Raw genomic sequence first — 20,432 nt, forward strand, 5'->3', positions numbered from 1 at the left:
CTCAAAACTATCTGATAAATTCAGAGTAAAAGTTCCAAGGTCACACCACTGCTTCTGGGAATACCATCTCTGAAACACTTGGTTTTGCTATCTGTTTCTTCTTCTCCATACTACTATCCTGCCACTTCATACACCAAAGTGTATACTATTAGCATGAGATTTACTTTCACATGTGTAATTCCTAAAGAACACCATGAAAATAAAAAGCCCAAACTTAAATCAAATTGGAATTGCATTTATTTTGCCTCAGTTGTATAGTTTTTTAAGATTCACTACTACTTATGTACCTGAAATACGATTTTGTTTCACAATAGCTTCTATATCTACAAGTGTGGAAACCACATACAGTTTTGCATTAAACAAAAATCTACTGCTCAATGAGAGTCTGCAAAGAAGTAATAGTTCATGGTAACTCTTTCTTTCTGACCTGACTGTCAACACTGACCCACTGCTAAGAAACTACAACACAACTCCAAAGGAAAGGGTGTGAGTTTCACATATAAAATTATATTTAATAATTTGTGCAGACGTTTGGTCTATAGATGAAAACCATTTCAGGGTAAATACTTACATATTGCTCAAAAACGCTTCAAGGAAAATAAAAATTTATCTGAGACATGCCCTGAGCTATCTAGACTCCTTAATAGTGCAATGTTGCAGCGATGCCTGATTTCACCCTGGCTTTTGCAAAGGAAACACAGTAACTGTTCACAGAGCTCCTAAATGGCTGACACACCACAGTATTATGTGCACTAGAGCAGTTCTTGCAGCTTTGCTAAGTTCCTGTCCATCCACTGGATATTGAGCTGAATTGTGTCAATTGCTTCTTTTACACAACGCAGTTGAGAACTCTCCTCTGATTTTGACTCAAAAAATGACTTCACCTGCATAGCAAGAGTAAAGAAAGAAAAATAAAATTTTAATTAAAATCAGTACTGGCCACACAAATATGTTCAGAAGCAGAGGCTATGTATACGTTGCAGGAAATCCATTTTTGAGAATCATTTGCACCTATGCAGTAAGCAAAACTGTCAAAGGAGCTCCCAAAATGTAAGGAAAGCATTTTTCAAGGATACAGCAGCAATAACTCGTTTGGTTTCAATAAATTATTTCAGCAATAAACAGACATTTACTTATCAAATTCCTCACAAAGCAAACAGACAGTATTTAAGAGTTCTGAAAAGGAGTCCTGTTGCAAGCAACCCTCTTCAGCATTCTGGAATGGTCCCCACACCCACTCATCATTATAGTTGTCTATGTTAACACTTAAAATACTATAGATCAAACCACAAACAACTATCTCTACCAAATTATCTGAACAAAAACATTAATCTAAACTTTAAACCATTCTTGACATATTAAATTCGAGGTCTTGTCAGGGAAGACAAGAGAGTTTTTCTAACAGCTAGTACCCAGTTCTTAGCCAATACTCAACTTCTGCAATAGCTCCTTGGTATTGCTGACATTAAAAATAGCACAAAGAAATTTTTCACAGCACGGTATCACATTCCAGAGATGCAGAAAGCATACCTTGTTTACAAAATCTAGACCAAAACTGTATATAGATGAAATCATTATTTTGGGAGACAGTGTGTTCCAGTGAACAGGAAAACAAAACAGTATAAACCAATAACTGGGTTCAACTCTACAACTCAACTCTGTCACAGTCTCAGTATATAACCTCTCACATGTTTATGCATATATTTGCCATGTGTGAAATAGGGAAAGCAATAGATGTGTATATCCTTCCAGAAGGGCCTCAAGGATATAAATAACAGGTAAACATGCATTTTCCTCATCCCTCAACTAAATGAAAACAGCATTGGCACTAGTAAATAACCCTTTCTGGTAGATTAAGCCACCAACCTCAAGCAGATGCGGCTTTGTTGCAAACTGAGAAGTTGACCAGCTAATGATATTCTGGATGGTATATGAGCCCAGGTGAAACCTGAAAGGCAAACAAATATTTTTAACTAGGAGACACTTTAAGATGCAGTTTCAGTATACGTACACATTCTTTTCAACTATTTCTATTTCTCCTTTTTTGTTTAGTAGTGGGAAATAATTAGAAGCACAAATTCAATTTTACATATCTTATTTTTCAAAAAAAATATGCGGCCTTAGAAATCCAAGCTTCAAGTTCCCTGTTCCCTCTGAAAATGGAACTTCAGAGCAAAGGCCATGGAAAATTGTCAAACTTTTATCACAGGTCAAACAGCAAAGAACTGAGGACATAACACTGCGAATATCAAGATCTCTATTTGTGGTAAGTGTTCCAAAGCTCTACAGTAATTCAGCTGGTAACCAGGTTTTGTTCCAAGCACAGTAACTTCGTAACTGCATAACTGAAGAGCTTGATAGAGCAGAAATTTTGAGTGGAAGCTTTTTTAGCAATGTATAATTGTTTCAAATCAAAGCTGATATTTAGGAACAGAGGTGTCCACTACTGTTAGCTTTTTGAAGACTTGGGAGCCAGCTCTCCTGCTGGGTACCCTTAGAGGCCAGTTAGGAAGAACATATATTTCTGAAGCAAGTGGGATTTTTGGTTATTTGGTTTTGGGACTGCTGTAAAGGGCATAAAAAATAAATGCTGAATTAATTCCATGAGTCTGCTTTTAAACACATTTGATCCACACAAACATACTGCAACTAGAGCAATCATCTTAGAGATAGCAACCTTTCAAGAGAAATTAAAATCAAGATCGTTTAGAATTACTATGAGGTTCTAGGAAGCTCAAGTCCCATCAACGACTGGTGAGACTTCAAAGCTTATGTGGCAAGTTTTATTCATAAACTGAGACTTTAAAACATGATTTACAGTTTTAATACAAATCTTTTTATACGAATGCAACTATTTATTGTCTTATGCCGGAAAGAAACAAACAGGTGCTTTTGCCACTGTGAATTTGAAGTTTCAACTGCATCACAAGCCTTACTTTTGTATAAGCTTTTCCCAGTTCTCTTTGACAAAGTCCCAGGCCAGCAAATATCCAGGCAAACTCTGGCTAATAGTTACTATGATATGTGAAAGCTCCTGTGACCTGATGACTTCTCCTTCAAGACTGTTCTGCATCAGCCTAAGAGAGAAAGCATACGAAAAGAGAGAGGGAAAAAAAAAGTCTATTAATATTTTCAAATGTTTTTTCTGATAGTCCTCAATTAGATCGAAAAAGACTACATAATACATCAAACAAGCACCTTCTGGCATCTGGAACACAGCAGTGCTACATTTCATAAAAACTGTACTTACTTAGCTTTAATTTCCAGAAATAAGAGTGACCTTGGCTCTAAACCAATTTTCACTGAATTTTCACTGTTGTTGGGAAAGATGAAATAAATTTTAACAACTTGTTAAAGAAAAATAATATGTTGAAAAGTTAAGAGAGGAAAGCTGAAGAATAAACTAGGACAACTTGGTGTTGGTGCAGTACTGAGATTTGCTCTATAGAGGGGTGTTGGAGCACAACATAAAGCCAAAATTTCATCCAAAGAAAGAAAAAAAGAGCAAAAGACATCAAATGAAAAAAAATACCCCAACCAGTTATTATTTTGGTCATAAAAATATAGCAATCTTTTTAGGCTCTATAGAACAATCTGCAATTTTTTAATTGTACCATAAAACCTGAAATTCTGTGTTATTGGTAGTGCAAAGTCTTTGAGTTAAATTTTTTTCTCTTAATGCATACTCAGAGTTTGGTCTTTTGTGCCGCTTTTTTACATAAATTATTTTTAAGTGAAAAATATCAATTCTTCATGTGAATGGAAGCGTGTGCAAAACATGTGGATGGGTTCTCTTTAGCAATCAGAAATTTTTTCAACAATACAGAAAAGACAATGCACTTTTCAAAGAAGATTTTTAATGCTTTTAATTTACACAGCATACAACTTTTTGTCTCCTTCATACCAGATCAGCTTTCTGACATCCTCTGTGCTGGCCAAGGCTTCAATCATTTTACTTTTCTCTGCTTCAGAAACTGAAGACGAGTACATGTTTAGGAGGAATTCCCAGCCGTCACTAGTTTTGGCTCCAACTGTATATATGGTTTTCATAACATCACTAGGCAGACTACAGGGAAAAACAAAAGCAACAAAACAAACAAAAAAAGGGGACATAAAAATGCTCATCTGAGAAAAGAAGGAAAAGTCACAAAATTAAAGGATTAACTTGAAAGAGATAGCTCTCTTTAGAGAAATTTAATTCTTTAGCAACTGTTAAAGTTTGCTGGACTGAATTCATGTTGGTCACTTTAAGTCACTAGGAAAAAGCAAATCATACTAGTCACATGGAAACATGGTCAACTGCACAAAAAATGGAGTAATTTCCTATTGCTCGAAATGCACAATGAATCCAGAACAGAATGAATTCTGCAAGGCAAAAAGGTGTGCTTTGACATTGCTACTAAGTAATCCTCCTTCATTCAGCATGCAGCTTAGGAAATGCAGATGGAAGCAATTTGTGGCTGGTTTTGCAGTCACACTTAATGAGACTGGAGACAAAGTCTAGCACAGTCTCCCTCTCATCTTAAAACAGCAATTACTTTTACATATGGAACAGTAAAAGACAGAATGAAGTGCTTTATCAATACTCAGTCGGTGGTGTGGTGGTTTGTTGGTTTTTTTTTTTTTTGTTGATTGTTCTGTTTGTTGTGCTATTTTCCCCCAATACAACGGCGGCAATGTCACAGGAAAACAGACAGATAAAAGAACTGGAAGTTCAGTTTTTGCGGTACCTTACTGTTCCATTAGACTTCATCCACCTCTCAAACATCTCCATGGCTGTTGTTCTACAGTTTCTTATATCATGGGTGCAGGCAAAAGCGAGCAGTGTCGACCGGAGCTCTCGTTCAGACAAGGTCCCATCATCTGTCCAATGCTGCTGATCAATTTTATCTCCAAGTAAGTGCTCTATCCTATGCTAAAAGAGGAAAAAATTACCAGCAATACCTAATTCCTCCAAAAAATATTTTCTATATACAAAATTAGTCTAAAAAAAAAAGTAAAAAAAAAAAAGTTAAGATTTAGAACTGTGAAAGCTAAACATGATACTTTTTCATCTATTTATTCCAATTTAAAAATGCTATTCCTTATCTGTAGAAATAAGTATCTGATATTACATAGATCTGAAAGATGGGCCAGGTCTACATCTTAAATTGCACATGGAAACTGAAGACTACTCTTCAAGCCATGGTTCAGACTTGCTTGTAATCAGCTTACCATCTCAACTAACTACAACTTCTGTATGTTTAACTGCTTTTAACTTCACCAAGTGACAGTTAATAATACCTTAGGTTAGCACAAAGAAACACCTTTTATCTATCTACGGGCTGAGCACCCTTCAGTTTTGTAGTTCTGTAACTTGCCAAAACCACAGCTAGGCATCCAACCAGCTACCACATCTCAGCTGAGAAGTTTTGAACTTACATATGACTGCACAGACACTGCATTGTAAACCATAGCTTGGGCTGTTTATCCTAGCAGATTTGTAAAAACTTTGAAATAATTCTAAATAAGGAAAATTGTTATAATAGTACTTTTTATTTCTTATTTTTCCTTAAGTACTCGCTAATTATCCATACCTACCATAAAGAAAAAACATCTGCTGTTTTATCTAATAACTTAATGATTTTGCTTACAGACTATATCCCTTTACTGATGTTTTACAATGTAAAGCAGCAAGGAGCATTTTCAACCAGTAGATGAATATAGACAAGAAGCTTCATAATAAGATGGTAAACAGAGAAATGAAAAACACATTCCCATCAAGAATTGAGACTGCAGTATTCATTTCATTGCTAAGTCTGTAGCACTATATTGTATTAATCTAGCATACAACTGGAATGGGACAATGACAACCATTCATGTGTTCCTGTTTTTACAGAAAATAGTTCTGGGTTTTTTTCCTGCCTCTACACAAAGCAATTAGACTCTAATTTTTCGGGATAACTTTACTGCACAAGAAAAATGTCGTGGACTTTCGTTGAATTACATATTTGTACTACACTGACCTTTATAGGCACTGTAAGATAAACCCAGACACCACCGTGTTCCTACTGCACTACACTTCCTACAAAACATTTTGGGGCATGTGGATATGGTGTGGAAATGGGGGAAGGAGAGGGCAGGAAGCTGGTCCAAGAAATGTAGCATTTCAGTAAGAGATCATTAACAAAAGCAGGCAAGCCTGGCAACTCTCCAGAATCCCTATCCAACTTAGTGAAATTACTGGATACATTCAACAGTCAACACTTAAAAAGACAATGTAACTATATTACACTACATCACAGCTAATTATTTCAAATTACAATTTACAAAAAGCTAAGGCATACCATGACTCGTGCTGCCAGATGTTGTTCGCCCTTTTTGTCTAGAAGGTTGTATATGTGACTCAGCTGAAACAAAGCCTGAGTGAGCGGTGCAGTGCTGTTCTCTTTGTTAAGGTAATCAATCAGCTCAAAGGCCGTTACCAGAGACTCTCTTCCTAGACTGTTGGTCAACGAATAGAAACATTTTAATGGATTATAAAACAAAATCACTCCCTGAAACAAGATCAGAAGTGACGCTTTCTGTTACTTTAACAGAGAGATAAGTGAATAGAGGGAGTGACATAACAAACAATTTACATGTAGAGATTTTCATATTTTAACTTCAGAAAGATTGCAGAAAGGGAGCAATAGCCACTAGCATGCCTTCAAGTATGGCAATGATGTCTAAAAATGTTTATCATAATATCAGATACAGGTAGCAGCTCCCAAAGAGATCATCCAGAATGCTCAGTCTCACCTGCTCTGACAGTGGTGGTGAAAGACATGAGAGGGATCCAGGAAAAATTTCAGAGGAAAATAGCTTACTTTTCTAAAGTGAAGCATTCACTGACTGAGTACAGGAAAACAGTCTGCTAGGCAGATTATCAGTCACTAAAGAAAAGAGTGTCTTCCTGAAACAGAAGCTATCATGTGGCTCTGTGTGATGCAAATAAATAGATCATGCTATAAAAACAGGCAGATAACATCTAGCACCAGTATGAAAGCATCAGTGAAAGAACTTGAAAAAAACAGTAGTGAATGGTGAACAGCTCCAACAAAGCTATCAAAGACTGAATTAAAACTTTTCTACAGCAGTTGTCTCTAGAAACTAAATATGATCTTCTTTGACTTCAAAAACCTTTAAACATATATTAAATATGTTTTCCAGTATGAAAATCTTACCCTGCAAGGCTGAAGATATTGTTTATCAAGTTGGCTCTGTCTTTAGGACTCAAAGCAGTGTGGTTTTGTTTCAACAGATCAATGAGTGTTTTCCAGTCTTCAGCATAGTGTACCATGTAATAGCCATTCATGTCCACATTGAATTTTATCCATTCCACCTCTTCTGGAAGTTCAATGACAGCTATAGGACAGAAAATCAGTTAGCAGCAGAAACAAATATTTAGCAATTGTTTGTTCAAATCCAAGTCTATGAAACAGACTAGATCCAGAGAGACAAGAAATTCTTCTACACCCACTATTTCCCCCTACTATGAAGAAGGAACAGCCCATACAGAGGTTTCACAAGAAAGCTCAGAAATTCCAGATTGTATTTCTTCCTCCTTCTTCCTACAGGTTATTGAATGAACAGTATCACAGCCTGACCTGTGTTGCATCCATGCAGGTAATTACTTAGTGCAGTAATTTTTCTCCTTTCCAGTCCTTCTTTCAAACAGCCCCATCTCTTATCCACTTTCATACATATACATAGATATATATATATATACACACACACACACAAAGAGCAGTTACATGTATCATAAAAAGGAGTGCAGAAATGAGGATGGCCTTAAGTAGATGAAAGATCACACTCCAGTTTCTAAGTCAACTGGACAGAAAAAGAAAGGCTTTGGGAAAAGTTCTTCCTTTCAGTTGATTCCATAATGACCAACAAAACCATCAATTTGCACAGGACCTACAAGGCCTTTGAAATTTAGTTAATATTCTACCCCAAACTCTTTTGTACATCTCTCCTACTGTCATATCCTCCACATCCAACTTTCTACAGTGAATGAGGAATTCATATGATGAACATGAGACTAGCAACAGGGCCATTTAAAGTGAAATAAAAATGATGAAATCAGGCTGCTTACTTACTAGTTCTAATAAGATCAAGAACACATTCAATTAAAGAGCTTTGCTTTTCCATTTCGATAATTAGTGATTTTTTTTTCTAAAAACTCCATCTCAAACGAAAAAGAATAAGAATAGCATGAAGAGTTTGTAAAACCAATGTCAGAATGACATAAAGAAAAACTACTTACCTTATTTTTAGTATTTCTAATGTAATTTTAGGGGAGTGGCAGTTTGTAAAAATCAGTAAGCAGTGAAAATGTCAAGATCAACTCTAAGAACTTGATTTAAAATTTGCGTAGTTTTATTTCAAAAATTAGAGGTGTGAAATAGGTTTATGAATTAAATATAACTCCCAGTTAAATGCACTGCCTAGTAACTTTAATGGCACAGGGGGGAATGGTGGGGAGAGAAGAAAATACATCAGCATCTGTAAGGTGATGAGTCAGACCAGCTTCAATCAAATGCAAAAACCTATGCATGTCAGAGGAAAGGAATCACAGAATTACAGAATTGTTTGGGTTGAAAGAGACCTTAAAGATCATCTAGTTCCAACCCCCCTGACACAGGCAGGGACACCTTTCACTAGACAAGGTTGCTCAGAGCTGGTCTTGAACACTTCCAGGGATGGGGCATCCACAACTTCCCTGGACAACCTGTGCCACTGTCTCACCACCCTCAGAGTAAAGAATTTTTTTCCTAATATCTAACCTAAATACACTCTCTTTCAGTTCAAAGCCATTTCCCCTTGTTCTGTCACTACAATGTAAATATTTCCCCATCTTTCTTGTAGGCCCCCTTTAGGACACAAAGCCTTCTCTTCTCCAGCCTGAACAACCCCAACCCTCTCAGCCTTTCCTCACATGAGAGTGCTCCAGCCCTCTGATCAACTTTGGGGCCCTCCTCCAGACTTGGTCCAACAGATCTATGTCCTTCTTGTGCTGAGGTCCTCAGCCAAGGTGATTTTAGCACTACACAAAAGTGCATAGTAACTGTTCATTTGGTAAGGAGAAAAACAGGGTTGAATAAAAATAGTCCCATAGACCAGCAGTTTAGGATTCAAACTAATCACTGCACCAAAACCAGAGAGCGTATGTGAAAAGATTTAAAGGTTTCAAATTCAACAACAGCATTCTCAAAATCCTCATCTGTTCCAGATACATTTTCTTACACAATTAAAGAAAATAAGTAGTATTTCAGTGGAACTTTATTTCCTTAAATTTCTGCCAAACTGGCAGAGCTACTTTCACATTACTTGCTCTCTAAAGGATGTAGAGTTTCAGAGATTTTCTGTATGCACTGTGATGAAAAGAGTACGGGCTTTTACAAATTTCAAACCTGTGTTTCTGTTCCAGTTGCTGTCATTTATTTGTACATATAATGCTATGGGGAATCAACTCTCTGATGATGACAACAGCAGCAGTGCCGACCTCCAGATCTTTGTAATTATTTTGTGCTCTGTATGTATTCACCTTCACACCTTATGTAAGGGTGTGCCCAGAAAAAACATAAATCTACAACACTTAAGGAACTTGCTACCAAAGCTTTAAGTCACTTACCCGACTTTTGATCCAGTAAATATGCATTAGTACAATGGGTAAAGTTGCATTTACTAGTTATGTAAGTGAGAGGAATATGCCACAGATAACTGCAAAGGAAAACAAACATTTACTGACATATTATATACATATTATCTGTCTAGAAGGGCCTGTTTTCTTTTTTTTTTTTTAATTTAAGCATTTTTATATATAATACTAGAACCACTCCATGCTGTGTAAAATAATGAAGTATAAATCTCACTCATATAATCAGAATATGGTAACAAAAAAAATGCACAGCATGTACAGCAATTATTTTTTTATTCCCATCATGTTGAGAAGTGGATAAATTTCATAGAATACCTTGGGCTGGAAGCAATCTTTTGTGATCATCTAGTTCAGGTCCCCTGCAATGAGCAGGGACACCTGCAAACTGGATCAGGTTGCTCAGAGCCCCATCCAGCCTGGCCCTGAATGTTTCCAGGGACAGGGCATCAATTGCGCCAGTGTTTCACCACTCTTATTGGAAAAATATTCTTCCTTATATCTGGTCTAAACTACCCTCTCTTAGTTTAAAACCATTAACCCTTGTCCTGTTGCTACAGGCCCTGCTAAAAAGTACGACCCCATCTTTCCTTTAAGTACTGAAAGAATGCAGGGAGATCTCCCTGGAGCCTTCTGTTTTCCAGGCTGAACAGCCCAAACTCTCTGTCTGTCCTCAAAGAACAGGTGTTCCATGCATCTGATCATTTTCGTGGCCCTCCTCTGGACTCATTTCAACAGGTCCAACAAATCATTCCTTTGCTGAGGACCCCAGAGTTCCAGTGGGGTCTCATGAGAACAGAGGGGCAGAATCCCCTCCCTTGCCCTGCTAGCCATGCTCCTTTTGGATGCAGCCCAGGATACAACTGGCTTGTACAACTTGGCAGAGCCCATCCTCTCTGCAGGGCTGCTCTTCATCCCCCAGCCTGTACTGATACTGGGGGTTGCCCTGACCCAGGTGCAGCACCGTGCACCTGGTCTTGCTTAACCTACTAAATAAGTTCGCCAGTGATGCTAAATTGGGAGTAGTTGTTGACTCCTTCAAAGGCAGGGAGGTCCTGCGAGAGACCTCGACAAACTGGAGGGCTGCGCAGGCACCAACTGTATGAAGTTTAACAACAAGTGCCAGATTCTGCACCTGGGATGAGGTAACTCTGTGTGTACGTACACACTGGAGAACAAGATGCTGGAGAGCAGGGAAGCCACTCAAGGAGTGGCTACAGTCACTTCAATTCTTCAGCTTGGAGAACAGGACACTGAGGGAAAACCTCACTGCAGTCTACAACTTCCTTGTGAGGGGAAGAGGAGGGGCAGGCACTGATCTCTTCTGTCTGGTGACCAGTGACAGGACCCGAGGGAATGGCCTGAGGTTGTGCCAGAGGATGTTTAGGTTGGATATTAGAAAGAGGTTCTTCACTCATAGTGTTGTTGGGCACTGGAATAGGCTCCCCAGGGAAGCAGTCATGGCAGAGTTCTAGAAGCGTTTGGACAACACTCTCAGGCACATGGTGTAAGATTCTTGGGGTTGTACTGTGCAGGGCCAGGAGCTAGGCTTTGATGATCTTTGTGAGTCCCTTCCAACTCAGGAGATTCTAGGATTCTATGACACCTCATGGACCCACTTCTCGAGCTTGTCCAGTCCCTCTGGATGGCACCCCTTCCCTCAGGCATGTCAACTGCACCACTCAGCTTGGTCTCATCTGCAAATCTGCTGAGGGTGCACTCGATCCCACTGTGTACATCACTGATGAAGACTGCAAATCACACCGGTCCCAATAAGGACCCCTGATGGACAGCACATTTCCGTGTACTTCTTTCTCAGTTCCAGCACGCTAGGTAGCTTGTCCAAAATCGTATGGACAGGAAATCTCTGGCTGTATCAGAAATTCATTTAGTATTATTTCCACCTCAGTCCAATGTTCTGTTTTCCTGAAATTTTACAAATTTTAATTAAAAAAAAAGTTGAAGTACTAGGCTCAAATTCCACATCATGGTAATATAAACCATAATTAATTGCATACCACAAAGGCTTTCTCTGAACTGCAAGCTGGAAGAATAAACACTAAAGAGGATCAAAAAGATGATAACGACTTGGCTCTTTAGAGAAAACACTTTGAGTAGGATGAAAAAAGTTGCACATATTAATCTAACTTTGACAGGGACCCCTTCTGTGTATGCTTCACATGGAATGCTCTTCTTCAAAACCTTTTCATGCACGACCAAAATTGAGATCAACCAGAAAAGAAGAATTACCAAGCCTGACAATCCTTCCCTTCTTCCATTACTTTTCAACCACACATTGTTTTTCTTCCTTCACATCACAAAAATAAAGTAAAGCCCTGTAACTTCCTACTTTTCAAGAGATAAATTTCCTTCACAGGCCTAGTTTTCTGCAAGATGATGTAAAGGACTCAGCTCCTGTTAAAACTTCAAACAGCTGAATAAAACAAGCAAAATCCTCAGAGAATTCACATTTACATATTTTAGTTTGTAAAATAGTAAAACACTGTTGAGATTCATAATGTAAGTTGTATTCGCAGTAAACTAAATTTTAAAATTAGCAACTGCCACATCTTTGCTTCTTCAGTATTTGCATATGTACTTCCTTTTAGGTTTTGGTAAAATGGATATTGCCTCTGTTATATATTCAGTCATTTGTTGTCATGTGGTATTGACATCTTAAAATTTTGAAGCCAAGGCGGCTTTGACTCTAGCTTCTCTACCTTCTAACAAAGCCCAAGATGTACACTGAATTTTGGCAGGAAGAAGCAGAGGCTTCAAAGTAGGACATATGCATCTGTAACTTCTGTAAACTTCTGCAACCTGCCTTTCTTCACATTCTCGTTATTCACTCAAAACTTTCTTAAATTAGAAGAAACCTTTACCAATGAGATCTGCGTTTTAGTATTAAAAGCCAACTCATTATATCAAGCTTAAAAGCTTCAGGAAAGGAAACTCAGATTACAAAGGATGTCACAGACTCTTACCAGCTGCTTGGGTGGAAATAGACATCGACCTTCAGGCAGGTATTAGATGTGTGAATTTCTGTGCCAAATTCTCTGTTACTACCTGCCTTCAAAGAAAACACTAAAACCCCTGAACACAAGTGAGACAGATGTACGAGATCTAAGACAGATATCTGCAGTTGCTTTTAGTGGATAAAAGGTATTAAGAAGGTAATAACCTTGCATCTGATGTCCAATTTTCCGGTTCCACACGATACAAGAATTTCTCTTGTTGTACAGAAACAGTCTTTCCCTTTCGGACAACCGTGACTAAAGGAAATCCTTTATGCAGAATCCAAGTCTTCATCATTTTCTTCACATCCAGCGTTCCATTGGTAATCTGTAAAAACAACCATAACATAACAAGGAAAAAGCAAATGGAGAACACTTTACTTCCTTCTTAACTTACCAATTAAGTTGTGGCGTGATTTTGCATCTGTAAACAATCAATTTGACAATGATCTTGTAAATTTCATAAGCAACAATTTAGGGGAGCAAGTGGTTTTCATTTTAAATTGAGGGGATCCTAGCCACACAGTGGAAAGACAGATTGGAAACATCAGGTAGGTTGAACTGGTGTGTAATAAGAGTGGAGAGAGAGTGTCACAAAATAGAAAATTACAGTAAGCTCCCAAGCTCCCTCTTACTCTTCCTCATTCCTTATTGGTATGATGACATTATGTGAGTATTTCAGGTTGAAAAATCTTCTTTTAATTATGAAATGAATACTAGAATCTGAAATAAAGTGATGGCGTTTGTACCACAAAAACTACATACACTTTATAACTCTTTTTTTTTTTTTCTTTTTTCCCCTCCCACTTTACCAGCCTTTGAATAGCTTAACCTTCAGCCTCTTCTGATCTCCCAGGAACTGTTTGTACTACAACATCCCCACTAAGCACAAGTACTTTATAATGTCTACATATCTCTTAATTAGCAGAGATCATCATACACCCAGAAAAAGATAGTACGTCCCCTAACATGCAAAAATGTGGTTTAGGCTGAGCTATCAGGAACGTGGAAAATTAATATATCATTATTCAAGTTACATTTACCTTTTACCAACCTCTACTGTGTCTTTTTCTAGTTTACCTCATCAGCATCTTACTGCACACTGTTCTCTGTTCAACCCAGGAATAACATGTAGAGTTCACCCTCATGGGAAAACACTATATTATTTATGTAAAGAATGGCTATAAACTTTAAATAGAAGTTTCAAATCCAGGGAAGCAACTCTCTATCAAAAGCTTCAAATTCATAGAATTTGAGGACTACCTGGGTTTTTTTTTACTTTCTACATACTCCCCCAAAACCACTCTTGGCTAAATCTTCTTTATCTTATTATCACAAGCTTTAATTATTACTACAATGTTACATTAATGTTACCCACTGTCCATTACCCAAAGACTGGCAGAAAGGTTTGTGTCTAATCTGTACAGAGACACGAATAAATCTGAAATTTGCTCCACTGAAGTAATTCTATTCTCATACAGAATCCTTCTCGATCACCTGAAATTAAAGCAATTATTAGAAATTATAGGTTGATAGTTCATAGTAGCAAGAATTTATTGACAATAATTTATTTTACTGACACCTCTTCTTTGAACAGCAGCTTCTAACTCCAATGAAAGCAACACAAGAAATGGATTTAATTTTTTTTCCTTCCAGGCAAGGCATACAAAAGTTTCCCTGCCATATTACAGATTTTTCTTTTAGTGAGCATGCAGTTTTCTCATCTTCACTCCAACTATGATTGACAGGATTGCTTCTGTTCCATTTCCACACAGAAGGTTAAGACTTAAGAAGTGAATGTGCATTTTGCCGTGCGAAAAATTAATGCAAAAATTTATGTTCAAAGAAAATGACACTTCCATGGTTTGAATTTTCAAGCACATTCAGCCTAGGCATAATTAATGTGAGCAAAAGGGGAAAAGAGCCAGTCAATTTGCTGAATATCATAGATTTGTTTTTCTATTATCCAAGCTGATGCCTGGATCCTCCTTCTTCGCCCTCTCACTCCTGCTGTTTCTCTACCCTCCTTCCCCGCCCTCCCTGACTCCCACGGCCTTTGCTTTCTCCTGCCCAAGCCCTTGCCTTCTTGAGCCCTACACACTCACTTTAAAATCAGATGCAGCCTTGTGCCTGCCTTATAATTTGAGAGCTGCTGAACTAAATTGTCCCCTGCAATCTGTTTTCCTACAATTCCAGCACCACTTGCTGAAACTGAAGCTATCACTGAAACAAAGTTATACCAGCAGAGAGTAACCCAAGACCTTTGCGGAGGTTGGGTTCAGCTATTCCGTGAAAGCAAATTTTGTCCTGCATTTGATTACTTTTATTCTGGTCTTAACACACTACCAATGTAGCTCTAGAGAAGATAGGTCCATATTGATGTGTCCACACACGTGGATATGCATGGCAGTGCACAGCCACTCAAAATGCTTTTTTGGGATGATACTCAGTGTAGTCCTAGCAGCTACAGGAATCTCCATACCTATATGACAGAACTTTGGCATAGGATAAGCAAAAACTTCAGAGTATTCACCTGCAGTCTATTACCCTACTTCTTTCATAAACAAGGAAATAAATAAAAATTAACGACACTCTTAAAGAAATTAAAAAAAAAAAAGAAAGAAAAGAACAGTGTGCCAAAGATGGGTGGGTACCTCATTCATGCTGTCCCACAAATCATCACTACGAGCAGTTCCATAGTTGTGATTATGCAAGTATACCTCAATGCCAGCTCGGAAAACATCCTTTGTGAGATAATGCTTCAGCATCAAAATAAGTGAAGCCCCCTGCAGGGAGGAAAAAAAAAAAGAAAATGAATTGGCAAAGTAAAGTTACAGAACCATCTAAAGTATATGCATATTATAGCTATTTCACAGTGGAAGAATAACTCAGAAGCTGGAGATTTTATTCCAAACAATATAATTTGAATAATTACCTTAAACTCAGTTGCTATTCTTTTCTATTTTGTTATTCTTCTAATATTTCATAAACTCCAAATACAGTTACCAAAAGACTAATACAGCTTGAAAATTTGTCCCAGCTGCTTTGGAAAAAAAATATTTTAAAGGCTCAAATTACATTTATACAACAGGCTAGCAGAATCTGACATTTTTTCTATTTAACATCATCTGAAAAACATTGTCTTCTTACTAATGGGTCTCTTCTAACTGGCCTTTTTCATTACCAATATTCATCTATATGGTAAGAACAGCACTTGTGAGACAGTGTTTAACAGTCATATGATCTGCAGTTATACCAAAAACCTGAAAGTACAGGAAAAAAATGAGATACACTTGGTAGGCTGGAATTGACTAGAGAAGGAAAAGTGCCTTTTGTCAGTGTTTAAATACAGCCATGTTTTGTAAAAAAAAAAAAAAAAAGTAGTAACTGAGTAGTTTTGATATCAAAATGGCCATGAATGCTTCACAGTCACTAACAAGTAAATCTCCTGAGGACCTGCATACTGTACAACTGAGTGCAGATGAGAGACACACATTGTGAATCATTTAAAGGTGCACTTGATATTTTCAGAGTGGAATCTCACTATTGCTGAGAAAGGAACAAGAAATAAAGAAGATGATTTTAAAGAGACCACGTATTGTTCTCACACATTCCAAAATCAAGTTTTGGAATTTGAGTAACATCTTACTGGAAACTGAAGGCTGCCTGGTTATTCATTATCATCAAACTGCAGGAACAGCCCCTACTGTACTTTTTAATAATATGGTCATAATTTCCTCTTCTTCATGCATCCATACTTCAACTACAGCTCTGCCACTTTGTTTCTCTTACTGTCATATCCTTCCAAACACTCTGTTGTTGCAGGTGGATTTTGTCCCACCCATGGGTGCTAGATTTACTGATAGTCTGCAAAACAGCCAAGCTAAAAATAATACCCTGCAATAATTCCTATTCTAGACAGTACAATGGAGAGGCCACCTACCAATCTGTGTCTGTTGGCAGGACAGTAAAACGAATTAAGTTGTACAATTCAGTAACAGACCACCCTTAGCTGATTAGGGACTAAATTGCAGGTGTCTTCTCACTCAAATTGCCAAGAGCTAAGCTACAAAAACAGTGGAATATGAAGACTGCATGCATGAATGAGAAGCTATGCAGTGAAATCCTCTGAAACACAGAAAGTAGCGATGAAAACACCATTTCTGACAAAGCAAGGGCAAAACCTCTTTCGGTTAGCTCTTAAACTCAAAGGTGTAGATTGGTACAATTCTATTCAGAATGTGCACGTACTTATTAGTAGCAATAAACAAAACAATTCTCCAAATATAATGGCATACTAATTGACTGACACTCCAACCCAATCACTTGGGGAACATTTCCATTCAAATTACATAGAGAAGTTTCAATTGGGCCACCAGGTAAACTGAAAATCACACATCTCTGTTCTTGTAGTTCATTAAAAAGAGTCCAAAAGAAATGGAAGCACATCACTATTGTAGGTCTATTTGGCATCTCAGATTATTCAAGGATGCCAGACAACTTGTGTTGATCAGTTGAGACTTGCCAAAAGAAATCAGAGGAGACAAACCAAGACTGTCATGGGAACTGCATTCCACTAGGCAGAGGAAGAGTCAGTATTTGATTATTTTCTAGTAAACAATAGCTGTCCCCATGGTTTCTAATTAAATCACAGTATAATACAGCAATGGAAAAAAATGTCAGCTAATCCAAAACATACAGAAGGCTTTCCTCCAACACTACCAAAATCATGGGATGCAGAATCTAAAACCTGAGACAGTGTGAATAAAAATTTTGCAACTACAGGTATTTCTTCTCTTATGCATTTTTATGTGAGGCACTGTGAGGTTTTAATAACATAAGCCTCACACACAACCCTCACCAGACATTAGAAATATTCAACTGTCAGACAACTAGGACATGCAGTAAAATAATTTTACGTTTCAGAGGCAAGCCTCCAGTCCAGGAAGTCTCTCAAATACTGGGACTTTTTTAAAGCAGGGAGAGTATAAGAAGGAATGATTACTTCAACAAATGTTTTGTCGTTACTCTTTTCTTAAGCATTTGTTACAGTCTGCTATCGGAAAAAGAATAAATGTCTAACTGGATATGTCACTTCACCCAGTAGATAAGGATACTTACATCTTCATGAGTATTATACTTTGTGCTGAAGCATTCACTAAGACGTTAAGTAAGAACACAAATACACATACATAATATTTTCCTAACTGAAAGCTATGTAGATGATCAGAAACATTACTGAGAAATCCTGCATTGTTTGTGTTAGGTGTAAATAACCCCCAAACATTTGCCAATACATGCCTGCTTGCTCATGATTCCACATTCATGTTTTCAATAGCTAATACATAATTTTTCAAATGTTTCCAAATATTTTAACAGTTACCTTGATATAAGAAAGTGCATCAAACATTTCTTCTATTTGCTCTGAAGACTGAACAGCAGAAGAGACTGGATGTGAAGAATTCAAAGAATCCTTCATCATCGCCTTGAAAATTAAATTAAGGAAATCTTCATCCTGGAAGAGAAACACTTATAAGTGTTTAGGAAGCAGGAGCTCACATGGTAAGCAGGAAAGTAAAAGTTGTCTCTGCGTTGCTCTTCCATTGCTCTATGCAGCAACAGAATTATCAGGGGTAGCATTTATACAATCTACTCTTTCCCTGCCCTATTTTAAGAGTGGAATCTCACCTTTGAGTTTGCATCATTATCCAGACCCTTAAGCTCCTGTCTCAGATAAATGCATCATTGGCACTAGACAAAAAAACTATGCCTTCTAAATAAGTGTGTGTCACATTTCAGATTTGGCTCACCAGTGTTTTCAGTTCATTTACAGGACACAGGGAATACAAAAGCATGACTTTAGTATGCTTTCAGCATGAAGTCTAGGGAAATTACTCACTACAGTGATGTCTGTGAGAACGTAAACAGCACCTTATCTAGTGATTACCAAGGTCTCTTACTTCTTTTCTTCTAGAATGAAGATAATTGAATTTTATTTTTACATTGGTACCAGAACAAGAAAATCCCAAACACTGTAAACAAGCTGACTGTACCCATATTAGTTGTCATTAGTCCATTTCATTTCATCAAGACGAGCAAACCATTCTCTATGCAGCAGAGAGTTACAAAAAATTAAAAAAAAAAAAAGTTAAAAAATTTAAAACCTGTGTGAAACACAATAAAAATTAAAGTTGAAAACTTGAAAGCTATTCTTGAATGGAGAAATTCTGGGTGATTTTTTTTTTTCCTCACCAAAACACATTTTGGCACCATCAAGTGGTGCAGTGAGATATTGGTGAAGGCACCTTGTCAGGCACCTTTCAGAATGAAGTATGCAGGTGTTAGATGTGTCCCTGTTGAAATGGGATGCTAGTTTTGTGTCCTGCCCTCAGCACATATGCACCCAACAAGTAGAATACCTATATAAGCATACTTTTAAGTGACAATCAAACTGAACAACCAAGCCAGGCCAAATGAAAAACTTTTGAAACACCCATCGCTGAGAAAGAGTTCTACTGAACTGTATTAGCAACCCAAGTTTCTTAACACTAACAAAGTGATTTAAGAAATCAAAAATCACACTTATTCTGAATGCTGAGAAGGACACAATCCATCAAGCAGGAAACAGTCACTACACATCAGGTGTTTAATCCCATGACTAACGCAAATCACACAAACACACCCAGAAGTTGATTTCAGGCCTCAGGTATGTCCTCTTCTAGGAGATACCTTTAGTCAAAATGCAAAATTAGTCTTTCCACTACCCCCTCCATTTAGTTCCACTAATCTTTATTTCTCTAGGATTCTCAGCGACAGGAATGGTTTATAACAATAGTTGTTATTACTTCCTTGGAGAAGAAAGGTCAAGTTTGAATCCATCATGTTTTCCAGAGTCTGAAAATCTAGGTCACTTAGTACCTGAATGAGTTTTTAAATAATCGCTATCCTATTATATAAAAAAACATTCTACCCTTCAGCCATATAGGTAACAGAAGTGCCTATGGGAGCAGTGCTTTGTACTACTAAGTGTAAGTCAACGCTATCAGAATTTTCTGTGGGGGACCATTTGATACTTTACTACCAGGTCCACTGACTTGTGAAACCCAAGCTGATTCAGACAAAAGCAAGTACGACAATGATGGAAAGGCAGGAGTTACTCCAGGCATATTTAGTAACCTAAAGCCTCCTAAGTCTATCAGGGAAAGCAGAGGCAGACAGACTCGGTCAACAACATGTTTGGACTTGTTTATTAAAAATTTTAAATGTGATATACAGACACCTACACCTTTTAACACCTGCTATTTTGTGCAGAATGCTTTAACCTACACTAAGCAGTAGACTCCAACGTAGACTACTAGCAAAATAAAGCAAAAATATTAAACAATCACAAAAACAATGTATCCTTCTCCAAGCCACTTTCACCATAATGAGAGTGCCAAAGCAAAGATGTAGCATGATCCCAATGGTGCCCGCAGTGAATGTAAGTATCAATGCTTTATAGGCAGCATTAAAAACAGATAATAGTGAAGGTAAAGTATAGTTACAGAAAGTACTTACTGAATGTAATTCTGGAAAAATCTCCTCCATGGCAAAGTATTCCATGAAAGTGGCAAATCCCTCATTCAGCCAGAGATCATTCCACCATTCCATAGTTACCAGATTGCCAAACCACTACGAAAGACCAAAACCATCATTATTTTCTTAGAATTAAAATCAAACGAGTACACTAACGCTCCATC

At 37.5% G+C, this 20,432-nt stretch overlaps 1 protein-coding gene across 2 annotated transcripts in view; it reads right to left on the reverse strand.

Moving 5' to 3' along the window:
* Window positions 1-214: 214 nt before the first annotated feature.
* Window positions 215-20,432, reverse strand: part of LNPEP (leucyl and cystinyl aminopeptidase) — a 53,826-nt gene continuing 33,608 nt past the window's right edge. For both annotated transcript variants that reach the window (XM_017833772.1, XM_017833771.1), the window contains 12 exons: window positions 20,251-20,364; window positions 18,077-18,208; window positions 15,348-15,479; window positions 12,861-13,021; window positions 9,656-9,744; window positions 7,206-7,386; window positions 6,327-6,483; window positions 4,731-4,915; window positions 3,905-4,066; window positions 2,937-3,077; window positions 1,867-1,948; window positions 215-884 (listed from right to left, as the gene is read on the reverse strand). In XM_017833772.1, the coding sequence (XP_017689261.1) occupies window positions 753-884; window positions 1,867-1,948; window positions 2,937-3,077; window positions 3,905-4,066; window positions 4,731-4,915; window positions 6,327-6,483; window positions 7,206-7,386; window positions 9,656-9,744; window positions 12,861-13,021; window positions 15,348-15,479; window positions 18,077-18,208; window positions 20,251-20,364 (1,668 nt within the window). In that variant the 3' untranslated portion in view covers window positions 215-752. The remainder of the gene's footprint in view (window positions 885-1,866; window positions 1,949-2,936; window positions 3,078-3,904; window positions 4,067-4,730; window positions 4,916-6,326; window positions 6,484-7,205; window positions 7,387-9,655; window positions 9,745-12,860; window positions 13,022-15,347; window positions 15,480-18,076; window positions 18,209-20,250; window positions 20,365-20,432) is intronic.

This window comes from Lepidothrix coronata, unplaced genomic scaffold (assembly GCF_001604755.1).
Source record: "Lepidothrix coronata isolate B3197 unplaced genomic scaffold, Lepidothrix_coronata-1.0 Scaffold220, whole genome shotgun sequence".
Taxonomy (NCBI): domain Eukaryota; kingdom Metazoa; phylum Chordata; class Aves; order Passeriformes; family Pipridae; genus Lepidothrix; species Lepidothrix coronata.